This window comes from Apis florea, unplaced genomic scaffold (genome assembly GCF_048593485.1).
Source record: "Apis florea isolate Af1SG1 unplaced genomic scaffold, ASM4859348v1 contig_3802_pilon, whole genome shotgun sequence".
Lineage (NCBI taxonomy): Eukaryota > Metazoa > Arthropoda > Insecta > Hymenoptera > Apidae > Apis > Apis florea.
The window spans coordinates 1504708-1523313 of NW_028256863.1; the positions used below are offsets into that span (position 1 = coordinate 1504708).

The following is an 18606-nucleotide window of genomic DNA, read 5'->3' on the forward strand; positions in this document are numbered from 1 at the left end:
GATACTCCTTTTAGACATCCTATGGAGGGTTATTAGTGGCGCGCGAGTCGTGCGTTTATTGGTGGCGTTGGTCCATGCCTTATGAATCCCAAGAATCGAGGAGGAGGAGGAGGTGTACTCCGGGCAAAAAAGGGGGTGTTGGTTGTGTTTCAGTAACGCTGTGAACACGTACGGTGACGCTACCAGTTCCTCTCTGCCTATTTCCGAACCACCACATGCTCCAACATAGATTTCGTGATTGGTGTTGATCGATCCGTATCGAAGAGGATATCTTGACAAATAGTGGAGAATCGATATGTCGTCGACATTGGGCTGGGTGCTGATCGTGGCTGGCCTGGCCGCTTCCATTCAATCAGGTAATAATTTAACAGTTTTGAGAAAAGCGAGAAAATTAATTGATCGATCTCCGAGGAATTTTTTTATTATTAAGTTTTTTATTGTTGTTGTTGTTGTTATTATTATTATTACTATTATTATTATGATAAATATATGATAATTCATCGAAATTTGCGAATTTTTAAAGGATTGACGTGACGAATTGTTAACTTTTGTTAAGAAAAGATTTCGAAGAATTTTTAATTCCTGATAAGCGTGTCTCCAAGAAATAAATAATCGAAAATAATAATCGTATTATTATATAATATATTTAAATTTTGGAAGAATAATTTAACAATTTATTATCCTGGAAGAGAAAATTAATTGATCCCTGAAAAATTTTTTATTTTCCCGCCAAAATGCACGTTTTTGAAATTTGGTGATGCACGTGATTTCCGTGGATATTCGATGAAAAAATTTGATCCAGTTTGTTTCTTTCCACTCCGTTTTTATTATTTTATTATTGGAATTTTGCCATGATTTTAGTTAATATTTTTATCATTACGATCTTGTCCGATAAGTAAAATTCCATCGAAATTTGTCAATTTGAATTTTTGAAGGATGATCATAAATGATTTTAAGATCGTAAAAATTCACGATCGAGTTTTTTAAAAAATGAGCATTTGCGTGACGAATGTTTAATTTTCGTTAAGGATTGAGAAAACTTCGTTTTTAAACATTAAAGGAAAATTTTGAAACGAATTTAAATTTTGAAAGAAATCGTAATAAATTTAATAATTTAATTCCTTCGTTCTAATTGATCCCTTAATTTTTAATTTTCCCGCCGAAATGCGCGTTCAAAATTTGACGACACGCGTGATTTACGAGGATATTTGATAAAAGGCTTCGATCCATTTTTTTCTTTCCCCGAAATGTTTCGAAAGCAAAAATTTAATAACGAAACAGTGTGAATCAGAATTGGATGGCAATGACGATAGACGATGATTCGATAACAATGGTGGTTGAAATATGGCAGAGCAAAGCATTAAGATAAAGTTATTACGTCATTTACATTCATTAAACGTTAAACTCGGGCATTAATGTTTCTTTTGACTCGTTTGGTCCACTTACGACTTTAATTATTGTTTCTATTTTCTCGTTACGCAATCGTCCATTGTTATCATCTTATCAAATGCATTATCAAATCGTTTGATCCATTGTTACTTATTTTTTTTTTTGTTTGTTTCTCGACCTCTCTAAAATAAATTAGGTATGATCATTATTGAATCGTTACGATCGATTGTTCCGTTCTATAACGCGAATTTTTATAATTCGTAAATTTTAACGCGTTTTGTAAATATTCTTGATTGAACGCAGGTCGTGTATACATTTCTATATATATTTCGTCATTTTTCTGCAGCAGAAAGAGGAATGACTAATCTATCGGAATATTCCATAATATCATTCGAAATGGACGTTTCAACATTTCTTTGTTATTCTAAACAATATGATAATATAAACGATATTGAATCTCGAAACAGTTAGGTATAATGTATGCACGTTCAATTATACGTAATAATTGGCATTAAATCAGAATTATTTTTTTGAACAACTTTTTCTGAAAAATGAAAACTCGAGGTGCAACGAAATAATAAATTTATTTGCTAATATTCGATGATTTTAATATATTTATCAATTGATGATCGAACAGGTTCGGCTTTACGATGTTGGGACTGCGCTTCCAACGCCAATTCCTTATGTGGCGATCCGATGAACATCACTGACCATCATAGCACCTTCCATACGAAAATATGCGAATCTGGAACTTACGAGACGTCGAAACAAATTTGCCGGAAAATCGTGAAAAGAGGTAACAATAATTGTTTTAAAAATAATCCCCAACGAATATCAAATTGGATCAGAAGATAGAATCAATTTTCCCAATAAGAATTAAGAGGAAAAATTAAATTAAAATCATTGGTGTTTATACGAAGAAGGAAGAAATTCAATATATAAGAAATTGTTGCCAACTCCGAAAAATCCATTTTTGAACGAATATTATCGTAGCATTGAATATAAATACGAATCCTAAAATTCAAGTTCTCATATCTTTTTTTACATTTAAATTATCCTTATATTTAAACCGATATTAATTTTATATCATTCGTACAATTATGTGTATGATTATACAATTGAACGTTTTATATATGTATTCTACGTCTTAAAAATGAAAAATTTCCTTTGCGTATTTACACAAATATATAATAAACTCGAGACATCCTGTTTAGTCATAAGCATAGATATATATATATACATGGATGTGTTCTCAATTCTTACATCAGGGATGACGTACACACGTTGTATGAAATCATAGGATAGCGTAACCTATCGTCTTCAAGTTGAGCGTCACGGTGCATGTTGCGTTCGTGAGTCATGGCTTCTACACCATAATTGCGATAATTACGTATTGGCAAGGTCAAAACCGCGCCTATGTCATGGAAAAATCACTCGATGTCATGGAATCATGAATATTGAGGTTAATCGTGTAACTCGAATCCTAGAGTTAACGAGTGTGAAAGATTAATTAAATCTGCATAATTGTTAAAAAATGTCATTTCTTCAAACGTGAACAAAAAATTGTGTAATGAAATTTTAAAACTCAATCGGGAATAATTTGTAGAAAATTGTCAATTTAATTTCTAATTTTTTCGTGTTCTTTTCTAGTGTTGATGATTTTACAGAATGCAGAAATCAAATGTTTCGATGATTTTACTTTGTATAAATTGAATAACTTTTGGGATAAATTTCTCAGATGTATCGTTCGTAGATTCTAATCTTGGATAGATTTCCACGAGATCTAAGTTTACTCAAATACATAATGTTTCGTAATTACTTCCGTGGTTTGTTGGTGACATTTGGAATTCTGGCTGTTACACAACCTGTTGCACCAGATCGCTCAAACGTAAACACAAAAGGAAACATGGCGTATAGCGTGCTAATATTCGGTTACACGCATGTGAATCGGAAGTTATGCATACGTTATGTCTGTTTCTATGGATATTTTGGTTACGGATTACATAAATCCTGTGAATCTGCGAATAATTTCCCTTAATGTCACGTTGCAATCGGAAGCTAACCATTTTACGACTCGATGACATCGTAAAATTGATCGATCGACATGCATAAATGTCTACATTGTCTAATTCTAATTGCACATATGTCAACGTTACGAGTACAATGAGAGAACACGATGATTCGTAATAAAATGAAAGATAATAAAAAATAAAATTTCTTGATTCTCAAATAAATTTTTTGAACTTGATTTCTTTTTTTTTTTTTCTTACAGAGAATGGCGAAAGAGTGGTGATTCGTCAGTGTTCAACACCGAACGTCGATGAAGCAGACATCGTGGATGGTCCTTGCAGTGCAACCGCGATTTCAACTCGAAATTTAATCGAATGTCATATTTGCAGCACCGACCTCTGCAATTCCGCCATGGGAGTATCTGTTACACAATCTCTCTTCATGGTCACGTTGGCTATTATCGGCTATCGTTACCTACAATCGAAATACATCGCCCTTTAACGAAAAATTCTAACCTATACACATTTTTCATTGTGAAAAATAATCGCGGAGCAAGCGCGCCATTTTAAACGATCTTAAATTATACGAATTGAAACATAATGATGAAATGTTCAATTATCGTGGTCTTAGAAGTCATTTCGAAATGATTTAAATTATACTAATTCAAACGAAGTAATTTGATTATTGTAGTATTGGTTAATAACAAAGCTATTAATTACTAATTCTAGAGAGCGCAATTTTAAGTAATTTTAAATAATAAAAAAAATTTTAATTATCATAGTCTTGATTAATAACCAAGTTATTAATTGGCAATTAATTAAATCGCTATTTGCTATCGTGGAGGGCGCTGTTTTAAAGGATCTTAAATCTAATAATGTGTTAATGCTTCGTAAATAAATTTTATCGTGTAATTTACTCCTTATCGCTATTATAACCATTTTTTGGCCAAATTATCGATTAAATCGCTATTCTAGACGCGTGTACCTATTTGAAAATCTTATTAAGATGATAAAACAGTGTATTAAAATAATTTTATGCGCGCACAAGTTTGTTAACTATTTTATAGTTAGGCATAGCTCGTTAGTCGCGTATTAAGTAGAACAGGTTGACATATAGTGGAGTAGTTGCGTCATCGTGCTGAAAGCTTTATTTAATCTAATCGTCTATTTAACGATAACACGATTTCCGTAAAAAAAAAGTAAAAATAAAAAAAAACCTATACTAAATGAAACGACGATATTTTTGTACAATGTGTATATAGATTTAACACGTGTGACGTGATTGTATAATAAAGGATTGTTAACTTGATTTTATACTTTGTAATTACGTAGATTTGCAGCCTCTCGAATACTTGCTTTCACGTCACTATTAGTAATTCTTTCCAATTCTTTTTTATCGATTTTTTTGTTGGAATTTTCTTCTCTCGTTAACTTTATTGGTTTAAGCTTTGTCGTTTTCACTCTTTAATCTTTTGTTATTTATTTAATTTCTTTTGTAGTAATACTACTTTAAGATGAAAAGAAAAAACGAAGAAAAAAATTAGCTTATCAGGAATCCGTCCAATGTATAAGATGATACGAAATTTTATTCTTTCATTTCGCATTATCTGATTAAAAATAATATTTTCTTATATTTCATTAAAATTTTTTAATTATTAGATTTGTAGATTAGACATTATGCTTTTCATTGCGATTAAATTTGCTTCCATTATCTATTCTTTTTTTTTCGATTTATTTGTTAATGTTAAAAATAATCAATTTTACCATTAAATTTTCGAGAAATTAGAATTTATTTTTCATATTTACAATTTTCTATTTTACTCTACTATAGGAAAATATAATGTATAATGTATCCTATCACTAAATTTCACTTTCTATCATTTGTGTATAATACTTAATAAATACAAATTACTATTACATTTATACATTAATACTTACATAATATTATAATTAATACATTATAAATGGCTATATAAATTTCATGGTAACATTTAATTTAAAATTAAAATCAATTCTAAAAATACGTAATAACATAAAAACAAAATTATAAAGAAGGAATATCTTTATAGAACTGCTTAAAAAGTATTCTCTCGATTGTTACAAGGAGATTGGAACAACGATTTATCTAAAACTAACTTTACTTACAACTTATTTAAGAAAGAGAAAATAATATTGATGAAAAACGAAAGTCGCGCAGCAAAAAAGCCTCTTTTCGAAATTAATAATTATTTTGCTTATAAAAAAAAGAAAAACGTATAAAAGTATCATGAAATGAATTTTTCTTGTTTTTCACATTTGTGAAATGTGCTGCATAATGATTTGATATGCTTGAAATTTAAATTGATTCAAGAGCATTGAGTTTCGTACAACAAAAGATTGCAAAAATCAGAAAAAAATGAGCAAATTTTTTCTGGCAAGTTGAAATCGAAAAGAATATCGAATTATTTAAAGAACATTTACTAGAAGACATAGATCTTCTTTATGGTTTTTATAGTTGCTTGTTATCCTTTCCTTGTATTTTGCTCCAATTTTATATTATCTCTTACGTATCATTGAATACAATAAGAATATCGAATGAATTATTAAACTAAACTAGTAAACAATATTAATTCTTGCAACTAATATTGATGCAATATATAATATCACATAGTATCGATAATTATTGCAAATTCTAATAATCTAATTTATAACCTATAGATATATACCATTAGTTTATTTATTCCTTAGTAATATGTGATAAGGAATAACTTCTCCAATACTTTCTAATCACATATATCACTCATAAATATGTAGGATCTCAGTGATGAAATGTACACGAAAGAAAATGGCAAATATGTATCCTACTACTCTTATATACTCTTCCAGTTTTTTTTTCTTTTTTATAAATTTCAATCAAATCACACGTCAAGAAGTATCTTTAATTTCGATTATTCGACGATGGAAATTTGTTAGCAACCGGCTCGCATCTGCACACACAGCAAGAAGGGAAGAGGAACCAATCCATAAAGATACCTTTGCAATCGTTATCAGGGTCGTAGGCGAGCAATCTGTGCCATTTGTATTTTTGCTCGCAGCCACAGTCGCCAGTGCACCGATTCGTCTGGGTTTTCCTGGAAACAGGAAACTTTCTCGAAGAAAACTTTTATATTCTCGAATGAAAGTTAAAAGACATGAAAAATATACTTACGAGCAAACTTCTTGGTGAATGGCTTGCTCAAAGTGCTGCGTGTTCACGATGGCACGAATCTTTCCAGCACTGTTGCTCGCCCAATAGGGCGTCACTATTTCCACCTTGGACTCGCATGCATCGATTCTGGAAAATTTTTTAATTCAATGCACAAAAGTCGAAAAATCTTGGTAGAGAATATTAATAGATACAATGAATGGTTGTAAAATGCAACGAAATAGAAAATGGATTGAAAGAAAAGTTACGTAAAAAATTCATAATTTTTTGAAAAGCTTGTCACCTGCATTGCGAATTTCATTTGAAATTCCCTCTTTTTTTCGCAAATGGAATTGCATTGAGAGAGAAAATTCTTTTATAAAAAATTTATTTTCAAGAGTGATTTTAAAAAATTTTATTCTCGAATTTATTCGCACTTTTAATATAATATAATTGAATGATTCTGACAAATATTTCTTTTTATTTTTTTATGAAACGTGTAAGAATTAAAATCTTGAATTTGAAACTTTCCATTAAACTTATTAATTAATTACTTTTTCCTTGTTTTTGGAACTCTCGAATCTCAGATTCCTAAACAATTACATTTCTTGTTTGAAAAAAAGTTATATTTTCGCCATAATTTCCAATAATTTGTATATACCTGCCGCTGTCTTTATGATTCTTTCCAGGAGACTGTCTAGGGTTTCTAGTCTTTCTCACATTGGCGAAAAATGAGTCACCATTAGCCTCGATTTCCGGATCCAATTCGTCCCGGAAATTGGGTCCACCATCAGGTATATCGTGTTTCACAGCTTCTCTACTTTTTCTTCTTCTACGTGTACGATGATGGCCAGTCTCTCTCGTTGGTGACCCGTATCCCGAACTCATTTCGAAGTCACCATACATTCTCTTCATTAACGCCTTGTTTTCGTCGATGAAACGCTCTATCCGCTCTCTAAAAATATATATATATATATTTTATTATCTTCATTTTATTATCTCGTGGACATTTTGCTCACCCATTACAAGCCTCTTAATGAGATATTTATATCGTGATTAAGAAAAATTTAGATCTCTCGATTTTTCTTTTCAACTTAAAAAATCAATGTTTTTCTATAATAAGATATATCATATTTAACAACGAATCTTTGTGCATAAAATAGTTTAATTTTATAAACTAAGAATTAAAGAAATAAAATTTAAGATAGGGATGTACCTTATTCTTCAAATATCACAATATGTATTATACCTTTACCATTTTACCTTTTTTTTTATGTATATCAAATGCAAATATATACTCTGTAGATTTTTCTATAATGTAAATTTTGTATAAATGCGTAAACACCCGCAATTTAGTCACAACAATAGTTATAAAATATCATTACACTATCGAATAGAGTAATTACATGGGATATGTGTTTCCAGCAGTTGGACAGAACAGCTGGTGATATTTTTTAATGCACGGTACCCCGCGTACCAAGTCTCCTCTTAATTCGACACCCAGAGCGACGGAAAGTGCGGTCCAAAGAATCTGGAAGAAAAATACAACGCGTTTAAGATATGTTCAAAAAACAATAGTAATTGTGATGGCACGATGACGTAAAATTCAATGTCACGAGAATAATAATAATAAGAAGTACAATTTGTAGATTGTACGAGACCTACGCATCTTCATGTATTCTTCCAGAATAATGGTGATAGAACTATAGGTAAAATATACTTAATAATGACGCCTACGATCGATCGCAAGGACGTTTCCATGGAGGAGACAATTGTGTCGCAGTGTGAATAACACTTGATTTCCAATGGAATGTAACATCAGAACTGAAGTCGAGACATCGATACATTTGAGACTAAAACTTTCGAGAATTTATTATTATTATTTTTGTAAAGAGTAACTTTCAATATAGAGTCCAAATTGCTGAAAATTAACTTTAATTGTAATAAATTTTAGAAAGTTGATAATTGAGAGTGTATATTCGAAAGTAAAATTCTTAAGAATTGTTTTTTCGAATATAATAATACTTTTAACTTTCTCAACGTAGCGTCCAAAAATTAATTTTAATCAGAGGTAATATAAATATATATACTCGAAAATAAAACTCTCGAGAGTTATTTTAAATTGAAACTAATTGTTGGAAAATAATTTCTGATTCTCAATGTAACGTCCATTAGAAAAAGAATTAATTTTGGGAAATTAAGATTGTGAAATAAAGATGATGAAATTCTTGAGAGTTATTTTTTTGCTACATTGAAAAACAATTTTCTGTAGCGTAATAATTTCAAAAACTTGATAATTTTAGAACGTACATTTGAAAGTTATTTCTCGTCAATAGACTCTTCGAGTGAGATAATTTAATAACTCTTGGAATATCGAAATGTCAACGATCCTTATCCACTGTTTCAACTTTATGATTAATTTTCCATGTACCTCGTGGAATTTGTAATTGCCGATTGTACCGGAAGTCGGGTCCGCCGATGATTATCATCCTACGCACACGTCTCCATCGAGCGATCAGTAGGCGTCATTCAGCGACTCGAGTAACTTCGAACCGTTGTATCCAGGGGAAAATATGATGCATTGGGAGGCAGAAAATGAATCATGCCTCGCATATCTCGTGAATACACGAACTTTTTATTTTTTAATAATTTTCAAGATACCTTTCAATAATTTTTAGAATAATGATTCATCTCTTGTATTTTTTAAGAGAAAAATTGCTGGTTCAACAGGAAGGAAACATTGACTAAAATGAAAAAAAAAAAAATAATAATATAATGTTTATATAATAATTATTCGGTAAATTTACGTGAAAAATTAGCACGACTTTAATAACTATATTTCGCTTCATACCGTGTATTTTCGAATCGAATTCGAACGATTTACTTATACGAAGTGGAATACCTTAATTACAGTGGGATAGGCAGGCCTGCACAATAATCGAAAAATACGACGCAAAAATCACGATGGAACATGCGAGGAAGGTTAATCGTATTTCTTTTTAACTTTCAGCGATTGGATCGAGGACATCGACCGGATCGCTTCCGAACTGTAATTCGATATTGTCAGTTGTGTCACGTCGTTATATCGTTTCACAATCGATGCTCGATCGAATCGATTGATCTCAATTTTGACTGTTATTTATTATCAGATCGTTCAATCTCCATGTTTCAATTTTTTAAAGTTTATTTACGCGTATGAAAATCTATATACCCTTTCGGCCAGTAGTATTGAAAGATTTTTCGACGAATATGTAAACAAAATATCAATCCTCTCGCTATGAAATCTCAACATTATTTATTACTACTTTTTCAATTTTTTAAATTCGAAACAACAATCAAAATAACAATCCTCTTGCTACAATTTGTTCCAATATTATCTACTATTATTAAATTGTTGACAAAATTGTTTTCAAACCTACCTTTCATTTTCGGCAAATTTCTAAAACATAAATCGACTTCCCTTCTTTATCAAACCCTCAAAGATTCTTCCTTGATATTTTTCATATTCACAACATTACCAATAATCTTTTATAACATACCATATTGATCAATTTATTCGAATAACCTACGAAGCGGCGGGTTCAAGAGGTTATGGTCTCAATGCCAGCGCACCACGACCTTAAGCCGGTATCGCATTGCGCCGATTCTTTCCACATCGTTCGAATTACACGCACGGTAGGTAAGAGTAGAGACACGAGGAGAGGAGATGGGCGGGTGTAAGTGCATGCACCCAACCGACTCTTCGCGAGATTCTAGGGAAGATACACGGGGTCATGGGTGGCCGGTGAAAATGTCACGCTAGTTGATACAGACTTTGAACGTTCCTGTAACCACGGCCGCGTTCGATCACCTTTCAAACGATCCTCGAACAAGTCGATTTCAAGTACGAGATGCTTTCAAGGAACAAACTGTGGAGAATACTGTGTTTCGTGTCGCCAATGAAAAACGTTTCTGAAACTGTAAACTTGCACCGCTTGGTTAAGGTTAATTGTTTTATTTTTGAAAGGTAATAACGATTTGATGATCCTGTTTCGTCCATTTTGTCCTTTTTTGATTAAATTTTTTGTCATTTTCATGGTAAACACGATAAGTTTGTTCGTTTGATTTCAAAGAAATTTGAAAAAAATAAAGAAATGAATTTTTATTCTTCGAATATTGCAAGTGAGAAAGACTCATTCATTCGAATATAAAATTCACTGAAATAAAATCGTTCTTTAAAGAGATTGGATATATTGAATCTAACGAGGTAAAATTTATATTTATCTAATTAAATTAAATTTATAAGTTATATTGAATACAACAGAGTTTCAAAGAGTGGAAATATTTTTGGATACAAAGGGAAATGCGTACCATCATTGTTAATATTAATGAAGTATCATGAAGATTTATTTAAATCTTTTTGTGAAATATAAAAATTCTTTTGAAAATATGGATAATTTTTTTTTTAAGATTAAACTTTCGTTTCATTATCAAATATTAATTAATCCGAAGATATGTATGACTCTCACGAGATATAAAAATATTTTTTAATCATGGATAATTGATCGAATTATTTCACTCGTAAACTTCGTATTCTTGTTTCCAACTAGCGAATTTTCAATTTGAAACAATAGTTGCCAAGAAGCAAGATCTTTATTGAAATTTTAGAAAAAGTATGCCAGTCATAAAGATAAAAGACATATACGCGACCTAATTTTGAGATCGTGAGGTCGTCTAACAAATTTGTTGAAAGTTCCTTCGTATCTTGATACAGAATGTCTCTACGTTTGACGAAATCCACTTATATATTCCACGTCTGTATATAATTCGTGCGTGAACAGTTAAATATACTTTCTACTCGCAACGAATTCTTCCGCTCTAACAGTCTGAGTCACACTATTGTTGCTCGGTATTTAAGAAATGTTGAATATAAGAATTGTTACAATTCTCGATATTATCGCAAATTTATATTATATTATATCATATATTTTCTGCTCGCAACGAATTCTTCCGCTTTAAGAATCACTATGAGTCACACCATTGTTATTCAGCATTGGTAAAAAAAGTATTACAATTCTCGATACAATTATTGCAAATTTATATTACATTCATCGCATATTTTCTACTCAACGAGATTCTCCCGCTCTAAGGACCTATGAGTCGCACCATTATTATTCAGTATTCGTGAGAAATGTTACAATTCTCCATATTATTGCAAATTTATATTAGAGTTATCATGTCATATATACTTTCTACTCGCAACGAATTCTTCCGCTCTAACAACGTATGAGTCACGCAATTACTCAGCATTCGTAAGAATCGAATGAAATGTCGTACGATTCTCGATATTATTACAAATTTGTATTCATATTTATTATAATAAAATTTATATTTCTCGTGAAAATAACGATTAATGAATTATGATATATATTTTGTTTTCCAACTTACCGGAATTTGTACGTAAGTACCATTGTTTAGTTGCGGATAAGAATACAGTGGCACTACGGGGACCGAGCCGTTCTTTAAAAAAATTGGGCCTTGAATGGGCGTGACGTGCGCATCCCTTGGTATCTCTGGATCTTTGTCGTCGTAGTAATCCTCGAAGTCGTCATCATAGTCTAAAACAGCGTGAATCGAAGTTTTTGTACCAGGTCCACTTTCCCCGTTTACTCTCGTATACCTTTAACAAAATTTTTTTTTTTTCCAGATCAGTAATTCAGTTACGAAACACTCGATGATGGAAACTGATGGAATTCTTTGAAATATTTGGATCTCTGAATTTATTTAAGTTTTCTGAATCTTTGGATTAATTTTTTAATCATTGAATTTTTAAATCTCTCTTTTAATCCTTTTAAATCTTTTGAATCTTGAAATTTCTAAGATAATTTCGAAGAAATAAAATTATATATTTTGATGATTAATACCTATAATATAAAAGGTAAAATAAATATTGCACAATTCGATAAAAACAAAAGTAAACCATTAAAGTATAAAAGCGTTAAAAAAGATACCTCGAGAAGGAAATTGCGAAAGTATATCGAGATATAATGATACAAGTATAATGATCTGCGACACGGCGCAAAAATCGAAAAGGGACAAACGATATCCTTATCCTTTCGCGATAATTGTCAGCAAGTTCGAGGCAAAAAAATATCGCTATACCTCGTATGGTTGGCATGGCTCATATTAATAATACATATCTGGAGTAACAACGGCAGAAAGAAGCGATATCGTGTAGATCGATGACATAATTTCCCGCAGAGGAGGAAAGTGAGGGTCGAGTAACTCGCACGAGTCGAGTTGTTGGCCAGAAATTCATTAGGAATGCACGGCACGCAGCGAGAAACTGTTCGACTGATCGTTACATAAATAATTACGATTGCAATTAAGATTACTACTACGAAATGTTTTTCAACCGATTTCAATGCCGGCTTCGAAGCGAAAATATCCGTTTATTACTCGTCGAGTTAATTAATTATTGCAAAAAAATAGAGCAAAGTGGAATTAACTCATCCACTTAATCATCGACTTAACATCTAATTGACCGTAATTCTCTCTATATTAATTTTCGTATCGCGATCCATCTCAATTAGTGTTTTTAGAGGCACAGAAATTTTTAAGCATGGATTTGAATTTTTCAGTATTTTCAGAGACTTTGAATAAATTACTCAATTTTCCAATTTTTCTTCTATATAATCTTCTTCCTCTATCTACGATCGTAATAAAAGGAATGCTAGAGAAACAGAAACGACAGAAACAAAAATAAAACTAAACAAAGTGAGAAAGAAAATAGAGATACAGAAAGAAAATTACCCATTAGGTCTGTCAGGATAGCTTTCCTGTTCCGGCATTCTCGACGTTCTGAAGTTCTCTTGTTCCTTTTCCACGGTTGCCCGTTGCTGTTGCGCCAATGGCGGCGCGCTGGCTCTCGTCTGTTGCCTCGGCTGCGTCCTCCTGAAATCTTGATTGTAGTTCGCGTATCTCGTGTCCTGAGTCGAGGAAAAGGACGAGTGCTCGACGTACGGATTTCCATTCCTTTGTCGATTGAACGTCGATTGGCGTTGCCTTTGCTGTTGCTGGTTTTGGTAACCGATCGGCGGTATGTAGGGCTCGTTTTGGAACGGCTCCTGCTCGTTGAAATTTCGAGCTGGCGCGGGAGGAAGCACGGCGTTCAGGCGAAGGTTGTTCACCGTCGATTGCCCTCCGTTTTGCCCGTCGTAGAAGAACGGTGTAGGCGTCGCCGATTGATACGGCAAGGTAAAGTTGACCAGTGACATCTCTACTTGCTTTTTTTTTTTAGTCTGCAAACAAATTGCGAAGAAAACTTTGACAATTTTTGAAAGAGTTGTTTGTGGTTATTGTGTAAAGATGAATTAATAATTTTTTTTGTAAATTGATAAGCTATGTAGCGAAATTGAAAATTAAGGGAAGTGTTAGTGGTTTGAGAAAATATATAAAGGAATTCGCTTTGCGATGAAACATTGTGACAATATTGAAAATATTGTTTTGAAAAGTAATCTTTTGTAAAAGGAACTTTTTTCGATTATGGTTATTGCGTGGATCAATAAATTGCTCTTTATCAATGTAAAGAAATTGAGAGAATTGAATATTTTATTGCATTAAAGCATAAAAAAATGTTTGTTTAATCCCTTTGAAGGGAAATGAAATTAAATGAATTTAAAGATAATAATATAATAATTAGAATTTTAAAACTTACTTGTATGTGCAGACGAAAGATTTGGCGCAAAAAAAAAAAAAAAAAAAAAAAAGGTAAAATCACGCGCTTCAGCGATGAATTTTCAAAAATTTGCAAAACTTTGATTGTGATCTTGTTCGTGCAAAAAATCACCTCTCATTATCGTAAACTTCATGATTCGATCATTAACCGACTATTTCGTGATTATTGTTCGGGACCTCGGCATTAAACCGTGCATTAAAAATTTGAGCAATCGATTTCACTGTATAATCGAGTTAATAGCACCTCTTTAAACGTGTTATCTTTTTCACCAATCTTAATAACGCCTCGTCGATTTCGTCCAAGTGTTCAACGTCGTTTTTCGTCTCGCGATATACGGCAACATACTCGGTAACGTGTTTATCGAATTGTTCAAAATTTTTCCTTCATATAGGGAAAAATAATAAGTTTGTTCGACGAAAATTAACGGCTTCTTCCTTCCTCTCCTTCGATTTTCCCGCGCAGCGCTCTTGTTGCAGCCTCGAGAGATCGATCTGAAACGATAACGAGAAGTCGATATGTATATATCGCTCGTTGAGCAATTATTATCGATCATAATTGCACGATAATATCACAGTGGAGAGATAAATGTAGTGGTACGTTCTGAGAAACGATAAATATTAACATTAAATATTAGTTAAAACACGTTGTAAGAATAATCGAATATATTTGTGAATTTATGAAACATTTTTAGACACTTTGTTTTTTTCTCTATAGTTCTGAACAGTAGCATTTCAAGTGTTATAATCTTTGACATATTATTCAATTCTTTTGTGTATAACATTGCATTGACTTCGTTTCAATCAATATCGTTTCTGAAGGGTTAAGTTTCCATTGAAATAAAACAGTTCTATTTCTGTCACGTTGTGTGTGAAACTTGGACTGTTTATAACAATCAATAAATAAATCGTATATCAATATATTTGAACAAAAACTAATATCAATTTTGCCAAAAGTACTTGTCAAAATCTGAAGTTAGATTCAATTCAATCTCTAGTCACATTTTGATATTAAGTTACTAAATATCAAGATGAATAAAAATTGTAATTTACATTGAAACCACACTTTTCACCACCAAGAACCATAAGAACGAATAAAAAGTGACGTGGTAAATCTTTGTAATGTGGCAAGTGTACGTTACTTAAAAATACGTATATACATGTATATATCTATGTATTTGACAGTCAACAACTGGTAACATCTTTATGAAGGAAAATTATGCGAATACGTTGGCGTGTTGCGTGGTCACGCAATTGTTCGTATTTTGCGCGCGTGCACCACGTGTTGTGCGTTTTCGAACGAATGTCCACCGCAAAAAAAAAAAAAAGCCGTGCTTCGCAAAAAAATTAAAAATGAATCTCTCGATTCATCTCGATTCGTTACGAACGATGATCATTTATCACTTTCGCCGTTCGGAAGATCACTTTCTTCGAAATCGAGTATGTAAATCCGAGTATGCTTTCACCAAAAATTTGGGCTCGCCAATAGATCTGCTTTCCATTTTTCGTAACATCGTTAAATTATAATTTGTCCAAATTATTATTATTATTATTACTATTGCTTCGTAGCGTTGGAATATTTAATTCGAATGCAAAGCATCTTTCATTTGTATTGTATCTGATCTCATTTAATTAACGTGATTGGATGCAAGAAGATGGGCCTCGGTGATAATGCTCTGTTTCTATGTATTCTTTAGAAAGGTAAAAAAGATCAACGTTAGAAAACAATTTCGTCAATTTTGATTTACAGGAATATCTATAAAAAAAAAAAAAAAAAGTTTATTTCTTTGAAAATCGAGATGCTCTTGTTGCATCCAACATTACAATTACAGTTATAAGTTATAGATGCGGTTGGGAAAAAAGACTTCTCGAAGTAGAAATGTTTTCAACCTGTTGCTAATTTTGCGTGTTGGATGATTCGAGAGGTAACCTGGCACGTGGATTAAGACCTCTTTGCTTATTTTATTTATGCGCGAGGCGTGTATGTTAATTGACCAGCCAAATGAAGATTGCCGGAAGCCAAAGTTATCAATTGAAGGCTAATCATTTGGATTCTAGATTTTCCTAGAAACTCTCTCTCTCTCTCTCTCTCTCTCTCTCTCTATATATATATATCTATAATTCTAATCTTGGCATCAGAGTTGGACGCTAATGAACTGAAAAATTAATTTTGAATAAAGTTACTTTGAGTAAGAAATTCACTAACTACCACGCTATAATACTCTTTATAACTTACATGCTTTGATTAATCAATGAAAAATAAACGAAATAATATACTCTGATTGATTCCAGCAATTCTTATTCTTAACTTCATTAAAATCTTGCCCATCTCTTGTTGGCGCTGAATCAAAAAAGGAAATGTTCATAAAGTAAAGTTAATCAACTTGAATTCCAAATGTCAGAATATTTTCAATAAATTACTTTTACAATCCTTCCTTTCAAATAACTGCAATCCTTGCAAACAATCTTCCCAAAAAATTTTTTTAAGATAATAAAAGAGAAATCTTGAAACTCAACTCAATACGTATTTCTTAAACGTATCCGACTGTAACGACATACCTGATATCGGTACAACGATCCGTTCACCGTTTCGGAATTTCGGAAAGAGGCCGGCGAGCAGAACGGAAGCACACGACGGTCTGGGCACGCACCGAAACACAAAATCTCATCTGTTCGCTTTCACTTTTCGTATCTTTACTATCGATTGTTTTGTGTTTGATGTTCGACGAGAAAAGTTACGCGTGAATCTCGGAAGATGGAGGAGGAAGAAATCCAGAAGCGGTCTGAGAAGAGGGAACGAAACACGTGGTTGCTCGGCTCGTCGCCGAAATCGCCGAGAGGCGTGCGTGACACCGCGCGAAACGCTGGGTTGGCGAGCGACAACTGAAGGAGAAGCTGTTTTAACCAACTCGTCGCGGAATGGGGATAAAGAGAGGTGTCCCTCGTTCATGAAGAATAGCGTCGACTGCGAGCTTTCTCTCTCGCTTTCCGCTCCTTGTCGTGTCCCTCTCTTCTGTCTCGATACCCCCTACCTTTTCATCCTTCCTTCACCTTTTTGTCTTCGGTTGATGATCGTTTAATGGAGCATTCGCTTCATCGTTCGAAAGCTGTTTTCCCGCCATTTTCCCTTCATCCATCGTTTCGCACGATTCGCTTCTTCTCTTTTCTTTCTCTTTTTCTTTTTCTTTCAGTGTGAATTGGTAATCGAGATTCGAAATGCATTTTTTTAATTCTTGGCTTTTTCCTAAAAAAAAAAAAAAAAAAAAAAGACATTTTGTGCGAATTAAAGGGATTAAGGAAGAATCGTTTTGGAAGATTTTTTTGTTCTCTTCTCCGTGTTATTCTCTGAGAATTCGGATGGATGGAGAGAAGAATTGGAGGTTTTGTTCTGGTCTTTTTTTGTTTCTCCTCATTTTTTGGGGAGTAAGTACTCGAGATTGGAGTATTTTTTCATCCTTGGCTTGTATTTTATGTGAATTAGTTGGAATTAGAAAAGACGAATCATTTTGTTTGTTCTCTTCTTTTCTATGAATTAATCTAAATAATCAAACCGAATTTCTATAAATTATATTTGTATCAAATAATAAAAATATTGGAATTTAATTGTACCTACTTCATTTTCTCGTTATAATTTTTGTATAATTTTCTCTCTCATTATTTTTTTGCAATTAAGATTGAGAAAGAATCGTTTTTGAATATTTTTTTATTCTTGATCTTCCTGTCATTTTAAGCAAATTAAAAAAGAATCATTCCCCATTTTTCTCTTTTGCTTGAAAGAAAAATTCTTCTTGAGCCATTCTTCTTGAAAATTGCTAATTGAGATTAGCAAGAAAGAAAATTATTTTAAAATATTTCCTTCTCCTCCAGCCATTTTCATTCAATTAAAAATCTGCAAACAATAATAAAACGAATAATAAAAATATTGGAATTTAATCGTATCTACCTAATAATTAATATTAAAAATATTATCTACAAACTTTTCTCATTTTCAGAATTCAATTAAGAAAAAAGAAGAGGAATATCTGAATAGAAAAAGAACGAAATTTCATACTCGCCTTGACTTGACAAAACAATGAATAAGAAAATCAGTTCAAGATTTTATAAATCTCTAAGAAATCTCTAAGAATCATCATTATCAATTGTTATTATTCCATTACTCTCGTACAAAGCGTTCGAATCACATCCATTACGCCATTTAAAAGTAATCGGTCCGTTTCAAATCACCTCTTTCCTTCCAGCCAAACCTGCAATTCACCTCTCTCGTTTACATCCATCTCGCAATTCGATCTCACGCTTCGTTACCACCATTCAACACGAGTAAAGATTCCACGA

General features: G+C 32.3%; 2 protein-coding genes across 4 annotated transcripts; one reads left to right on the top strand and one right to left on the bottom strand.

Moving 5' to 3' along the window:
- The first annotated feature begins 14 nt into the window (after nucleotides 1-14).
- LOC100872601 (UPAR/Ly6 domain-containing protein crok) lies at nucleotides 15-4707 on the top strand. Its single transcript, XM_003692710.4, has 3 exons — nucleotides 15-356; nucleotides 2027-2185; nucleotides 3662-4707. The coding sequence occupies exons 1-3, from the start codon at nucleotides 296-298 to the stop codon at nucleotides 3898-3900; spliced, it is 459 nt and encodes a 152-aa protein (XP_003692758.1). The 5' UTR covers nucleotides 15-295; the 3' UTR covers nucleotides 3901-4707.
- A 462-nt stretch (nucleotides 4708-5169) lies between these two features.
- On the bottom strand, nucleotides 5170-17243 carry spz3 (Spaetzle domain-containing protein 3). 3 transcript variants are annotated; one of them, XM_086916572.1, is made up of 11 exons: nucleotides 16834-16963; nucleotides 16696-16740; nucleotides 16511-16615; nucleotides 16165-16430; nucleotides 14258-14769; nucleotides 13354-13841; nucleotides 11989-12220; nucleotides 7968-8092; nucleotides 7223-7516; nucleotides 6586-6711; nucleotides 5170-6508 (listed from the first exon to the last, which is right to left on the bottom strand). In XM_086916572.1, the coding sequence occupies exons 6-11, from the start codon at nucleotides 13815-13817 to the stop codon at nucleotides 6316-6318; spliced, it is 1434 nt and encodes a 477-aa protein (XP_086772698.1). In that variant the 5' UTR covers nucleotides 13818-13841; nucleotides 14258-14769; nucleotides 16165-16430; nucleotides 16511-16615; nucleotides 16696-16740; nucleotides 16834-16963; the 3' UTR covers nucleotides 5170-6315. The 3 variants fall into 3 exon arrangements, with proteins under 3 accessions (XP_086772698.1, XP_086772699.1, XP_003692756.1); XM_086916573.1 differs by lacking the exons at nucleotides 16165-16430; nucleotides 16511-16615; nucleotides 16696-16740 and having other exon boundaries at nucleotides 16834-17243; XM_003692708.4 differs by lacking the exons at nucleotides 14258-14769; nucleotides 16165-16430; nucleotides 16511-16615; nucleotides 16696-16740; nucleotides 16834-16963 and having other exon boundaries at nucleotides 13354-13917.
- Between the last annotated feature and the right edge of the window lie 1363 nt (nucleotides 17244-18606).

Coding starts and splice junctions, on each gene's coding strand:
- spz3 (XM_086916573.1), bottom strand. CDS start 13,817: ATGTCACTGGTCAACTTTACCTTGCCGTATCAATCGGCGACGCCTACA. Junction 8,093..11,988: donor GTACTTACGTACAAATTCCG/GTAAGTTGGAAA, acceptor TTTTTCTTCCAG/ATTCTTTGGACCGCACTTTC. Junction 6,712..7,222: donor AATCATAAAGACAGCGGCAG/GTATATACAAAT, acceptor AAAATTTTCCAG/AATCGATGCATGCGAGTCCA.
- LOC100872601 (XM_003692710.4), top strand. CDS start 296: ATGTCGTCGACATTGGGCTGGGTGCTGATCGTGGCTGGCCTGGCCGCT. Junction 357..2,026: donor GGCCGCTTCCATTCAATCAG/GTAATAATTTAA, acceptor ATGATCGAACAG/GTTCGGCTTTACGATGTTGG. Junction 2,186..3,661: donor CCGGAAAATCGTGAAAAGAG/GTAACAATAATT, acceptor TTTTTCTTACAG/AGAATGGCGAAAGAGTGGTG.